Consider the following 13602-nt stretch of genomic DNA (forward strand, 5'->3'; position numbering starts at 1 on the left):
CGAGTGGACATGCTCGAATTGCACCCAGCGGCTTCAAGAATCTCCCAGAAGCAGCAAACCAGCGAGATCCCCATCCATTGTCCAGGAGACGCCGCCGCAGGTTCCCATTTTTTGGTGGGGCACAACAGATCTGCCAGGCGCTCGCAGCTGCTAGAGGGTTCCTCAAACGCCCCTGCACGCCCCCCCCCAGCAACGCCTAGCAGCGCCCAGAAGGCGGTAGACCCCCCCTGCACTCCCCAGAAGCGACGCACATCCACAGAAGCTCTGAGGAAGTGGGCTCCTTGGAACAGCGCAGAACCGCATCGAACCTTGGCACCCGCCTTTATTTAGCACCTTTTGCGACTGCTGCACCGCAATCCGATTTTCTTCTCACAACAACACATCTCTCAGATACCCTCTCAAGTCTTCAAATACCTCCATCCCCCCCTTTGAAGCAACTGCGATTTCCTTTTCCTTTCTCCCCGCGTTCATCTCTCTTCTTCCGCATATTACACATCTTCACACACATCACACAAAATGGGTCCCGCCGTCGGTATCGATTTGGGTACCACGTACTCTTGCGTGGGTATCTTCCGTGAGGACCGGTAAGCTCTTTTCCCTTCATCATTTCTTCATCAACAGCTTCTAACCATTCTCCAGATGCGACATTATCGCCAACGACCAGGGTAACCGAACCACTCCCTCTTTCGTCGGTTTCACCGACACCGAGCGTCTGATCGGTGATGCCGCCAAGAACCAGGTCGCCATGAACCCCCAGAACACTGTCTTCGATGCCAAGCGTTTGATCGGTCGCAAGTTCGCCGACCCTGAGGTCCAGGCCGACATGAAGCACTTCCCCTTCAAGATCATTGACAAGGGTGGCAAGCCTATCATCGAGGTTGAGTTCAAGGGCGAGCAGAAGACCTTCACCCCCGAGGAGATCTCCTCCATGGTCCTCACCAAGATGCGAGAGACCGCCGAGTCTTACCTTGGTGAGACCGTCAACAACGCTGTCGTTACCGTTCCTGCCTACTTCAACGACTCCCAGCGTCAGGCTACCAAGGATGCTGGTCTCATTGCTGGCCTCAACGTTCTCCGAATCATCAACGAGCCTACCGCCGCTGCCATCGCCTACGGTCTCGACAAGAAGATCGAGGGTGAGCGCAACGTCCTTATCTTCGATCTCGGTGGTGGTACCTTCGATGTTTCTCTCCTGACCATTGAGGAGGGTATCTTCGAGGTCAAGTCGACTGCCGGTGACACTCACCTGGGTGGTGAGGATTTCGATAACCGTCTGGTCAACCACTTCGTGAATGAGTTCAAGCGCAAGCACAAGGTTAGTAATTCTCTTTCCCTCATCCCCATTCTTTTTGAGTTTTTGCGATTTTTTCCATGGTTTCACTCCTTGGATTCAATCGTGAATCACTGTCCATTACCCCGCCCCCACCTTCCTTATGATGGACTTTGATTTCCTCACATCATCGCATTCTTTGTCATGATTTGTCAAAGCATATACTAACACCCCTCACAGAAGGATCTCTCTACCAACGTCCGTGCTCTCCGACGTCTCCGAACCGCTTGCGAGCGTGCCAAGCGAACCCTTTCTTCTTCCGCTCAGACCTCCATCGAGATTGACTCTCTCTTCGAGGGTATTGATTTCTACACCTCCATCACCCGAGCCCGTTTCGAGGAGCTCTGCCAGGATCTCTTCCGATCCACCATTCAGCCTGTCGACCGTGTCCTCGGTGACGCCAAGATCGACAAGTCCCTTGTCCACGAGATCGTTCTCGTCGGTGGATCTACCCGTATCCCCCGTGTCCAGAAGCTCATCACCGACTACTTCAACGGAAAGGAGCCCAACAAGTCCATCAACCCCGATGAGGCTGTTGCCTACGGTGCCGCCGTCCAGGCTGCCATTCTGTCCGGTGACACTTCTTCCAAGGCCACCAACGAGATCCTGCTTCTCGATGTCGCCCCTCTCTCCCTCGGTATCGAGACTGCTGGTGGTATGATGACCAAGCTCATCCCCCGCAACACCACCATCCCCACCAAGAAGTCTGAGGTCTTCTCTACCTTCTCCGACAACCAGCCTGGTGTCCTCATCCAGGTCTACGAGGGTGAGCGTCAGCGCACCAAGGACAACAACCTTCTCGGCAAGTTCGAGCTCACCGGTATCCCCCCTGCCCCCCGTGGTGTCCCCCAGATTGAGGTCACTTTCGATCTTGATGCCAACGGTATCATGAACGTCTCCGCCGTTGAGAAGGGCACCGGCAAGTCCAACAAGATTGTCATCACCAACGACAAGGGCCGCCTCTCCAAGGAGGATATCGAGCGCATGCTTTCCGATGCCGAGAAGTACAAGGAGGAGGATGAGGCTGAGGGCCGCCGTGTCGCTGCCAAGAACGGTCTTGAGTCCTACGCGTACTCTCTCCGCAACACTCTCTCCGACCCCAAGGTCGAGGAGAAGATTGAGGCTGCCGACAAGGACAAGCTCAAGGCCGAGATTGACAAGGTCGTTGAGTGGCTCGACGACAACCAGCAGGCTACTCGTGAGGAGTACGAGGAGCACCAGAAGGAGCTTGAGGGTATTGCCAACCCCATCATGATGAAGTTCTACGGCTCCGGCGGCGAGGGTGGCATGCCCGGTGGCATGCCCGGCGCTGGCGGTCCCGGTGGCTTCCCTGGTGCTGGCGGCCCTGGTGGTGCCGCTGGCCACGGTGGCGATGACGGTCCTACCGTCGAGGAGGTCGACTAAATTCTTTGATACCCCAACAACATCAGTCTCGACTTCTAGAATGGTCAAGCATCCAGGAGTGCGATGCGGGAGGCTAGGGGTCATCGAGGGATGATGCGATGATTAGATTTCTGCCTTTGTTTTTCTGCATTTCACGGTTATGAACAGGGAAAAGCTCGGTGGTTTACCCAGGACTGTACTTTAATGAATCGATGAATTAAGACATTCATGAATGATTTCTCCCTTGAACAATGTGATGTTTTGTGATGTCTAAACAACAACATAACTTTCATGTCTGGATATCCTCCAAGGTTGGGTACTAGCCAAACAACCCAAGGTTTTGGTCTTGTCCATGAATTATTGTCATGAGATAGAGGCCTTTGAGAAGGCAGATCTTGGCCTTTGTGGAGTTGTCCATACAGAAGTTGGGGATGACTGGATGTAGTGGATTGTGTAGTCATGACTCTCTCTGGTCGTAATGTCTGTCCCATAGTGTGATGTTCTAGTATACAGTAAATCCCCTTCATGTTCTCATACCAAGTAATAATAACAATAATCGAATCCCAAGCCAGCTGCTGCGGCAGAACCATATTATTCAATGGGCTGGTTAAATGTTGAACCTTCAGGAAGCCTTTCTTCCCGACTCTCCCACACATCCTCACTGCTAGGCTTGCCCGGCCCGTACTTTACAAACTCCTTTGCGCGGTAGTGCTCGCGGATGGCCTTCTCGCGCATCTCGGGGGAGTATCCCTTTGTGCGCATGCAGAACCAAAAGTCGTCCCAGTGCTCGCTGCAGGACCGCATCTCGCCGTAGCGGTAGACGGCGTTCCACTGTCCCCCCATCGAGTTGCAGGCCCACGCCTGGTCAAAGGCCTGCCGGCATGACATGTCGGTCGGGAGGAGGGCTTCGGAGAGGGTGTCGCGGGGGGGTATGTCGGAGGGGGTGGGGGCCGTGGCTCGTGTTGATTTCTTGAGGGTGAGCCATGATGGTAATGATGAAGACTGTTGGTCTTTTTGTGAGGGGGTTTCGGGCTTGGCGTTCTTTTCGGACTCGAAGAGGTCGATGAACTTTTGGATCTCGGGGTCTGTGGTGGAGGATGTCGAGGTTGAGGTTGGAGGTTGTTGTGTCGGTGTGGGAGTGGGAGGTGCTTCTTCAGTGGGTGTGGACGGCTTGTCCTTGTTGGACGAAGACCATAGCCAGCCCATGGCAACGGATGTGTGTATAGTTATGAGGGAGGATGCTTCGGTCGATGTCGTTGGATATCAGAGTCTGGACTTTGCGTGCCGCCGATGGCAGAAAGAGTCGATCAGTCGAGGAGTGGTTTCACGTCGCAATTGTATTGTGTCGTGCCAAGGAACAAGGTCTCGTCTCGTGACTGCCGTAGGTATCGTTGCCTGATGGAATTGAAATCAACGCCCTCCTTGTGTCTCTCGTCCAGGTCGTCTTCTGCGCGTGGTGCTCATTGGATTTTCGCGGTGGTCAAGATGCGCAGGTTGCGTCGGGAAAATGGATTTGCCGAGGTGCCGAGAGAGGACGTTTGTTGCACGAAGGTAGACGTTGCCTTGGATGCGATTGATGGGAGAGTAATTGAAGCATATTTTGATCTGAAGTGATAAATATTTGACAAGGAGCTTATATACTTAATGTTGATCTTTCCACTATGTTGGGTGATTGTTGATTCTTCATATGTTTGATGGAGTTCAGAGTGTGCTAGGGTGTTGCGATTATGTGTAAGTGATAAAATAGGATTGGTAAATATTGATATTCTCAAATACTCTTTTCCAATTGCTCTCTATGTATATAGACTTATGAAAAGTCATATTTTTGAGAGGCTTGGATGCTTTGCCGTTTCAATATCGTGACTGTCCTGGCCAGCGTGCTTAGGCAGCTAACATTCCTCAACACAAGCCAAAGCCTTGATAATAACTATATGCTGTTGAGAGCCTGGCTGATTCTTCAAACAGCTAGCACGGCTCAAAGAGTCGATAGTAATGGATCGATAATCTTCTTTTTAAATCCCAGGTAGAGAGCTCTATATCGTAACTTGAGATGGTATGTTGATTCAATTGAGATGAGTGCGCTCAACTACAAATAGCAATAACCTGACTTTACAAATCCTGTTGTTGAGTGTCATGACGGCTCCAAAGAGGGCATCAGACATAATCTACAAAACCCATCAAAACTCCTCGCTCAAGACCTTCTTCAACTCAGTCATCTCCCTATCCCACTTGGCAATCTTGGCTTGACTATCCTCGAGCTTGCGGAGCAGGAAAGTGATGCGTCCTGCTGTCTCACCAGTCTGTCGGGGTAGGCTACCGAGCAGTGCCAGCTCATTCTCGACCTTGTCAATGGAACGGGCCTCAGCCTTGGACGAGTCGTTGAGGATGTCGTAGTCCATCTTGGCCTTGAGCACACGATCGTGCAGAAGCACCGAGAAGGCGGCTTGGTGGAGAGGCTTGCCAGCCGTGATGGTCATCGGTCGGCCCTGATACGATTGAACGGCAATGAGCTCTGAGCTGGCTAGGCTGTCGATAGCCGCATCTGCGTCGGTTGCACCCGCTGCTGCGGCCGAGGAAAAGGGCGCCGAGAGGAGAATCTGGTTATACCGTAGGTTTGGGTTCTGGGCAAGGGACTTGATGAGATGCCACGCCTGCTGGGAAGAAAACTTCTTGCCCTCAATGTCAGAGGGCTTACCCAGGAGGAACATGCGAACAATATCAGTGGCAGTCTCAGAGACAATCTCCTCCACCGCCTCCTTGGGAGATTGGCCAGTCCGGAGACGACGTGCTAGGAACTCCAAGTCAGTGAGTCGGCCGCCGAGCGTGTCGATACACTGGTCGAGCTCCATCATGTTCAGGCGTGGCATCGGGCGCTTCTCAGCATCATCGCCGTCTTCCTGGCGCGCCTTCTCCTCAGCAGCGATCTGGTCTTTGAGGCGGCTGAGAACAAAGTTCTTGGCAACATCGGGGGCGAGGTCACCAAAAGAGACTGTACGGAAGAGTCGATCAGGCAAGGCCTTGGCCAGGGGCTTCGAGTAGGCCGAGTCGGTGGTCAGGAAGATGACATGAGCAACATTGTTCTGAACCACAGTTGCTGCCCACTCGGCGATCTTGTCGTAAATGATGCTGTTCTCCTCGCCCTTGTGGAGAAAGTTGTCGACGACGATGACAGGTCTGCGCTCAGGGTGAGCCTCGAGCCAGGCATCCTCTGACAGTTTGGCATCGCTATCCTTCTTGTTGCGAGATGAAACGGCAACATCCTTGAGGGCGCCAGTTGTCGTCTGCAGAATCTTGTTGAGCTGAGACTCGAGGGTTTCCGAAAATCCGGCCTTGACACCCGTGGTGCTTTGCACGGCGAGGTCGATCATGCTGCTCATGCTATTGGCCCAAGAGAAGACAGGACGGTAACCAACAGCAGCTGCGAGCCGCTTGATGGTGCCAGCTTCGCCTCTGGCCTCGACAATTCGCCTGCAGTCCAGTTTGAGCACGTTCTTGCGACCTTCCAGAGCCTGCTCCATGACCATTTCGACTTTGCCCGAGCCCTTAGGCCCAGTGACGACAATGAATGTGTCGGATGTCTCATCAAGCCAGCCATGAACCTTTTCAATCGCATCACGTCGATGATTCCAAACTTCACTCAGACCGTCATTGCTCTTCTTCTTTCCTATCAACCCAAAGTTGCCAGTCTGCTTCTTAAACCACTTGTAAATCTTGGAATCCTTGAATTCCAGCGAGTGCTGAACATGAAGCTTGATGAAGAACTCGCGAATAGGGTCGAAAATGAGAACCGAGAGACCGGCAACCAGGGCAGCGATGACAGGGATAACGATACGGGGATGGCTAGTCAGCCAGTTCCAGATGCTGTGCGCCTTGACGCGCTTCTCAAAAGACAATCGAAGCTTGGTACCGCTATTGCCGCCTCCAAGAGCCTCGCTCACAATGAAGCCATGCATACAGTTGCGAGCCATGATGGCATCCCTTGTCACGGGGAACCCAAGATGAGCATAGCGAGGTGTGACCTTTGAATCGGTAGGCTGAGGTATAATGTCTGCGATCTTGCCGTACTTGCGGAACAGGGTGTAAAGGGTCTCTTCTGGGAGTTCTTCAGGGGCGGTTCCAGGGATCGGAGGAACAAATTCGACCTTGATGAGGCTTGACGGAAAGCGATACAGGTCCTCGAGCCATGGAGTGCCCTGCACAAGGCGGGCGTTGACAGGGCGAAAGAGGCTGAACCAAGGCTTAATAGGCCTCTCCTTGAGGCTCTTGGCCAACTGAGCTATTCGGGAAGGATGTTGTTAGCCGGCGGTACAAACAAAGGCTCCCTCTTTGACATCCATACCTTCAATCTCTGCAGGGTCTATGTTGGCATCATGCCGGAACTTGACATATGCGCCTCCATCCTTTAGCCGTGGCAGAATTTCTGTAACCTTAATCGGTAGGTCTTCCGGTATGGCTGTCTTGACTAGGCGGATTGGGTCCAAGATACCCAGAGAGGATGTCTCGAAACGCTTGAGCAGGTCGGTGACTTCGTAGTCCGTCTTGTAAGGGCGGCTTAGCACACTGCTGAGCTTGAGTGGGAAGATGTCTGCAAGAGTCAGAGAATGGTCAATTGATCTAGCCCATTATATCTAGGCCTATACTAGGGAGGATCGTACTGTCGAAGAAGAGAATGGACTCGTTGGAGTGGGTGACGATATGCCCACTCTTATCAGCCCCCTCTTCTGAAGCATGTGGAGGCACAGCAGCCGCATCCGGATTGACTGTCGTGCTCTCCCAAACACGACTGACGGGCCGCCGGATCACATTCTGGTCAAAATGTCGGAAATGCGACGCTGCTACGAGACCAAGGCCGAGCGATCGTGGTGAAGACGGAAGCGACCGGCGCGCAGCAAGGAGCGCGGCCGTCGCAAGGCCACCTCGACTAGGGATCATGACGATTGGATCCCAGAAGCGCGCATGCTGTTGAAGGGAATATGGAAAGAGAAAGAGGAAGAGGGAGAAGCAGGGACGATGGTTCCAAGCAAAGAAACGCGACCGGTTTTGGTGGAGGCTTGCTGGCAGACCAGACCCGGAAAGAGCTTTCGCAGTTGTTAGCTCCTACCTCGGTTGCCAATGAGGTCATCGTCGATGACGGAGAAAATCAGACAACCCAACCCACTAAGCCGATCTAGCTCTACCATAGGGTTATTTAATAGGCTCTTTTTAGTACCCTTTTTCCCCTAGTTATTTTAAATATATAACGTACATGATAAGCTTATGTCCCAGACAAGTATGTGTCCCAAAAATCTTTACCCTTCATATTAGAAATCGCTATAAAAACACCATAAACCATTCGATCAATTAAAACTACTCACTATACTCTTCCCCAGACGTCTCAATCACTACCTGACAGGTTCTTGCATTATGACCAGGCTTGCCGCAGACACCACAATGCCGAACCCCCGGTCGCGCCGACCTCCCTTGACCACCACTCCGCGACGATTCGGCCACTACCTGCGCATCAACATCCATTTGATCAATTGCCTGCCTTCCTTCCTCTACTGTCATCACCCCTCTTTTCTGTAGTCTAGTCCTTTTTGCCCTCCGGCGCCGGCTTAGTATCTCATTTGCCTGTTCAAGATCTTTGACCCTGGCCTCGAGTAAGGCAACCTTATGCATAACTATCTTTGTTCCCTTAGAAGAAGACCGTATAGCTTCTAGAATTGACTCTGGGGAGCTACTTTTATGCCTTTTAACTCGTGTCTCGAGGTATTCTGACTGAGATTGAGCCTCAAGCACGGTCTTTGGGGTCTTTGAGACCCAAGGGGTCAAGGGTTCAGCCACCTCCTCGGCAGGCGTTGGAGTCCGTAGCTGCACATCAAGCTTCGAGACCACACTTTCCGGGTCAAGAGGAATAAGCCCAGCTCCTCTGAAGGCTGACTTGATATTTTTTTCCGTCATGGTGGCCTGAAATGCGGCGTGGAAGGCCGGAAAGAACTCGGTCTTTGAAACGTGGGTTATAGAGCATCTGATCAGATGCTCTATTTCTTGACCGTAAGCGCTCTTGAGCACGCTGAAGCACCCGACGTCAAGGGGCTGAAGTAGATGAGATGAATGAGGCGGCATACAGAGCGTGATAATATTGTTATCCTGGCAATATCTCTCAAAATCGATAGAATGATGACTTTCGTGGCCATCGAGGATCAAGAGACGATAGGAACCAATTGATCGATTGGTTGTACACCGGTCAAAGTGCTTTAGCCACTCTAGACCAGTCTCGTTATCTGTCCAGCCATTTTGGGTCGTCGCAATAGCCCAATCGCCCGGGAGGTTGCTTTCTCGGTACCAGTTGGCGAGGTGATATTGGCCCGCACCGATGATAAACGGCGGGATCGCCCAGCCTTCTGCATTGATCGCTTGGATAACTGTAATCCATTCCCGGTTTCCAGGCTGCACTAATTTTGGCTTTCCACGCCTATCTGTGCCTGTGACGACTATTCCGCTTTGAATTATGCCCATCATAAAGCCAGTCTCGTCAAAGTTGTAGATATCTTCTAATTGGATGCCATACTTCGCGATCGTGTTCGCCACAAGCGTAAACCAGTCACGGATAATAGCTGGATCCTCGCACTTGGCTCTCTGGTAGTCGTATTTCCGAAAAAAACGCGTCTTAAGGTCCGGGTGCCGCTTGATGAAGTTGGAAGCCCAGCGCTTGCCGACGGGTAGCGCGTCGCGGTCGGCGAGCAATCGGTTGGCCATTTCTTCAACACCACGCAGTCGCGGGGGAAATCCTCGCGAATCTAGGTCGAGAATGAACTGAATAATGATCTGTTCCTCTAGATCAGATAGTTTACGTGATTTAGGAATCCAATCGCGTCGAGATTGCATGCCTTTCTGGCGGCGACCTAGCTTTTTAGGGCAGACATTATAGATTGATGCAGCGCGTCGGATGCGTAATTTTGGGTTATTTTGAAGCGCTTGAAGGGCAAGAAGTATATTACCCTCGCTATTGAATTCAGACATATTTAGTGGTTGAGAATTAATTGATCAAATGGAAGAGAGAGAGATTGAGGGATTTTTGGGACACATACTTGTCTGGGACATAAGCTTATCATGTACGTTATATAATTTTTAAAAACAATCTTTTTAAATAAATAATATTTTGGTAATTATTTCATTAATAAGCCTTTACCTTAATTACTTTTTTTAATTACTTTTATTTTATTTTACTATTATTCCTAAGAGAGGATAATCTAGCCTGGCGCAAGAGAGAGGGATATAATAGTAAGAAAATAAGATCTAGTTCTTAAACTCCAGTCCCTTCTCCGCCAACTGCTTCTCAAATTGTTCCTGCTTGGTAATAATGTGCGTGCCCGCAGCCAGACCAACAAGACCTTCCATGTTGTATACGGCCTCCATCGGTACATCCCGAACACAGACCTCATGGGCTTCCTGGGTGCCTCCGCAAAAGACCTCGACGATATTGCCATTGCCATACTTCGGACTCTGGATACCATCCATGGCAACATCAATCAGCTCATCTACCGTGAGCATAAGGTCGTCCGCCTGCACCCTCTCGCGACTGTAGGGAGCGTGAAAAATAGGAGTCTGGTTGCCAAGTTAGCCAGTCACTGTAGACATATCAAAGCGAGGTCGGACATACATCAACAACACCAGGGCAAATAGCAGTATTTCGGATGCCCGCAACCCTGTTCAGTGAACCCAAGGATTTGCAGATGCTGACGACAGCAGCTTTGCTTGAGTAGTAGAAAGGGGTCAGAAGCCCATGGATGTAGCCGGCCATGCTGGCAAGCCAAAGAATGTTGCCCTGAAGGTGCCGGTTCTCGGGCCGTAGCCAGTACTCAACAGCGATCTGTGCCAGCCTCACGGGTGCTATGGTGTTGACGGCATAGGTCTTGTAGATGCCGACTTGAGCGTCAGCAGGATCCTGGGCGAGAGGCGAGATGCCAGGCGGGTTCCAGAAGTCGCTAAAGGGAGGCTCATATAATCCAGCCCCATTCACCAGCAGGTTGACATGGCCGAATGTTTTCAGTGCAGTCTCCCACAGCGAGTTGATTTGGGACCAATCGCAGAGATCAGTCTGGTGGAAGATGGCAGATGCGCCGGCAGCTTCGGCCGGGGGGTGCGGGTAGCTGTCGAGCGTCTCCTGAGCTTCGGGACGCAGCTTCAGATCTGCCATGACGACAGAGCAGCCCGACTCGAGAAGCCTCTTGCTCAGGGCATGACTGAGGCCTGGCCACGATCGATCAGCGATTGACGATAGCGACGACACGAAAGGTACTCACCTGACCCGGCCCCAGTGACGAGCGCGACCTTGCCCTTGACTTCCCAGGTGGCCATGTTTGCCAAAAAAAGTAAGTATGAGTTTATTTGAAAACGACGAGTTACGGTAGCAACGAGCGAAAAGTTGACGCAAGGCATGGATGGGATTGTCAGGGTTGTTAAATAAACACAATAAGGAAGACAACAAGGCGTGATAAACCGTCGCAAAGGGACCTCAGAGATATGCAATTAAGACGTCTCTTCACCTTTACCTTGCCAAGTCGTCATGCTCACCGCAACTACTACGCTGGCCCTCAGGGATGGTGATCCTTATGCTTGAGAAGGGCTCATCCCCTGGCCTCGCATAGTTCATGGAAACGCCGGAACGCTTTCGAACGCCTCGAAATCACTTACTACCTTGAGGATGAAGCAGCGAGTACAGGGACGCTTCTCATCTACTTTCCCTCAGGAAGTGAGGTAAAGTGTAGGCTAGCCAGGTGTATGCTTCGGAAAGCGAGTCCTGTAACTGCGAAATAGTTCTCCACGACGGTTCTGAAGATGAGGCTTTTAGAAAGCGATTACAAGGGTCTGGAACCGGAAATACGGCTGTACAGGGTGCCGCAGAAGTATAAACTGTTAAATAGGGTACTTCGCTTGCGAGAGCAGGGTTAGCTGAGAAGTTCACCCAACACATGTACCTGTTTCATCCTAGGTTGGACGAACCAACCACTGTGCAGGGTCCGGGGAATAAACTTCCGATAGGTTTGGAAAGGGGACCCTGGGTTATGAAGGTGACATTTACCTCAAGTTTGAAAACAGAAGTGGATTTGGTGGTTCGATATCAAAGAGATCAACATGACATTAACTAAGTGGGAGATCACATCCTTGCCTGGGCTCCATACCAAGAGGGAGACATGGTTGAAAGAACGGGTACTACAGCTGTAATATTTCTATTGAGTTGCTCCGAGGCCCCCGCCCCCTGGCCTTGTGAAGCCTTTTGACCAAGAAAGAACGGGTACGAGGTATGATAGAACAGTGCCTTGTGCATCCATCGCAACGCGTTACCATATGAATGCAATATCCGCCCAAGGTTGCAAGAATCGATCGCCTGGAGTCATCCTGTATCCCAATGAAACGCTTATATCCCGGGGTCGTGATCCTACAAACCAATTCAGTCTCTATTAAAGACTTCAGCCCATTGCATCGGCGCTATCGGCAAAATGCCCCTGACTTTGCAATTCAGGCAGACGTCTTGACTGATTCTCTCAACAATCACCAACATCATGGACGACCCGCAGGCGGTGTGGCGTGCGCTCAGCCCTGATGGCCTCGCCGCTGGTATTCTGGTCATCACCATCATCTTCTCCATCACCACCACAGTCATGCTCCTGTTGAGAGCGTATATTCGGACCGTTCACAGACTAAACGGCCCGGAGGATTATTTGATGTATATTGGAGGAGTGAGCAACACCACACAAGATACATGGACGGTTGTCGGTTTGCTGACCTTGGCTCGGCCCTGTAGGTGCTTAACCTGGGGCATAACGCTGCTGTCGTGTATGGATGCTTCACAGGTATAGGGACTCGCGACGGCAAGCTCAATATCCCCATCATGGTAGAGGGCGCAAAGGTAATCACACCTGTTCATTGACGCCACAGATGACTTGACTGACACGAGTGTTTCGACAGACTGTCACCGTTTGGCAATTACTCTACATCCTCTCCTCGCCCTTCATCAAGGTCAGCATCTGCGCCAACTTGATCCGTGTTGCCATGAAGCGACGATACATATACCCGTTACAGGCCATGTCGGGTCTGGCTATAGCCATGTCAGTCATGGCATTCATCGTGGTGTTCGTCCAGTGTCGCCCATTTGCGGCCTCCTGGACCGGACAGGGGAAGTGTATCTCTGTCGACGTCATCATCATTCCCACTTACGTCTTCTCAGCTGCAAATATCCTTGTGGACTGGGTCGTCGCCATCCTGCCAGCATTCATCGTCTGGAATCTCCAGCTCCGCAGGAAGTTGAAGCTGCTATCATTCGGAATCCTGGGAGTGGGTGTACTGTGAGATCCCCTGTGGTGCGTACCGGGACAAGGTCGTACATACTGACTGACGCCGCCAACAGAGCTTCCATTGCCACAATCATCCGGATGCCTTATATACCGAGTTACGCGGCAAAGTCAGACAAGCTTTGTAAGCGCAGTCACGCTGATCAATCGTGTTTGACGACAACGCTGACATTTTACAGACAAGATTGGCTTCATCATTCTCTGGACCGTCGTAGAGCTCAGCCTCGGAATCCTAGCCGGCTCTCTTCCCTCCCTACGCAAATTCTTCAAGAGTCTGTCGAAAGACCAAAGCACAGGGGAGCACGGGAACATGTACGGATCCGATCTTGTCACGATAGGGGGTGGAAATAGTGCGAAACCACAACGCTCAGCTGCGTACGAACTGAACACGACTGTAGTTGGGAGGAAGAGTGACTCAGGAGATGGCCATAGTGATGGTGTGAACGATGTGGATAACGACAGTACTAGCCGTATTATTCATGTCACGAGGAATGTTACTCAAACTAGAGAATGGGAGCGATTAAGATGAGAGCAGAGGAAGAGCATGCAGCGAAA

General features: G+C 51.5%; 5 protein-coding genes across 5 annotated transcripts; 2 read left to right on the forward strand and 3 right to left on the reverse strand.

The window, feature by feature from the left end:
* Nucleotides 1-516: 516 nt before the first annotated feature.
* On the forward strand, nucleotides 517-2734 carry LRP88_08617 (heat shock protein 70 family; the record flags this gene model as incomplete). Its single annotated transcript, XM_083245120.1, has 3 exons — nucleotides 517-584; nucleotides 640-1315; nucleotides 1511-2734. The coding sequence occupies 3 exons, from the start codon at nucleotides 517-519 to the stop codon at nucleotides 2732-2734; spliced, it is 1968 nt and encodes a 655-aa protein (XP_083099614.1).
* A 570-nt stretch (nucleotides 2735-3304) lies between these two features.
* On the reverse strand, nucleotides 3305-3919 carry LRP88_08618 (EMI1 family protein; the record flags this gene model as incomplete). The annotated part of the gene is made up of 1 exon (XM_083245121.1): nucleotides 3305-3919. The coding sequence occupies one exon, from the start codon at nucleotides 3917-3919 to the stop codon at nucleotides 3305-3307; it is 615 nt and encodes a 204-aa protein (XP_083099615.1).
* A 971-nt stretch (nucleotides 3920-4890) lies between these two features.
* Nucleotides 4891-7645, reverse strand: LRP88_08619 (RNA12 protein-domain-containing protein; the record flags this gene model as incomplete). The annotated part of the gene is made up of 3 exons (XM_083245122.1): nucleotides 4891-6989; nucleotides 7053-7298; nucleotides 7369-7645. 3 exons carry the CDS (start codon nucleotides 7643-7645, stop codon nucleotides 4891-4893), a joined length of 2622 nt encoding a protein of 873 aa, XP_083099616.1.
* Nucleotides 7646-9991: 2346 nt separating this feature from the next.
* Nucleotides 9992-11053, reverse strand: LRP88_08620 (uncharacterized protein; the record flags this gene model as incomplete). The annotated part of the gene is made up of 3 exons (XM_083245123.1): nucleotides 9992-10300; nucleotides 10356-10945; nucleotides 10999-11053. 3 exons carry the CDS (start codon nucleotides 11051-11053, stop codon nucleotides 9992-9994), a joined length of 954 nt encoding a protein of 317 aa, XP_083099617.1.
* A 1205-nt stretch (nucleotides 11054-12258) lies between these two features.
* Nucleotides 12259-13461, forward strand: LRP88_08621 (uncharacterized protein; the record flags this gene model as incomplete). The annotated part of the gene is made up of 6 exons (XM_083245124.1): nucleotides 12259-12496; nucleotides 12556-12605; nucleotides 12665-13041; nucleotides 13104-13171; nucleotides 13227-13359; nucleotides 13446-13461. 6 exons carry the CDS (start codon nucleotides 12259-12261, stop codon nucleotides 13459-13461), a joined length of 882 nt encoding a protein of 293 aa, XP_083099618.1.
* Nucleotides 13462-13602: the final 141 nt, after the last annotated feature.

The sequence above is a fragment of the Fusarium phalaenopsidis genome (assembly GCF_050370095.1).
Source record: "Fusarium phalaenopsidis strain FUZ10S chromosome Unknown contig_32302, whole genome shotgun sequence".
Lineage (NCBI taxonomy): Eukaryota > Fungi > Ascomycota > Sordariomycetes > Hypocreales > Nectriaceae > Fusarium > Fusarium phalaenopsidis.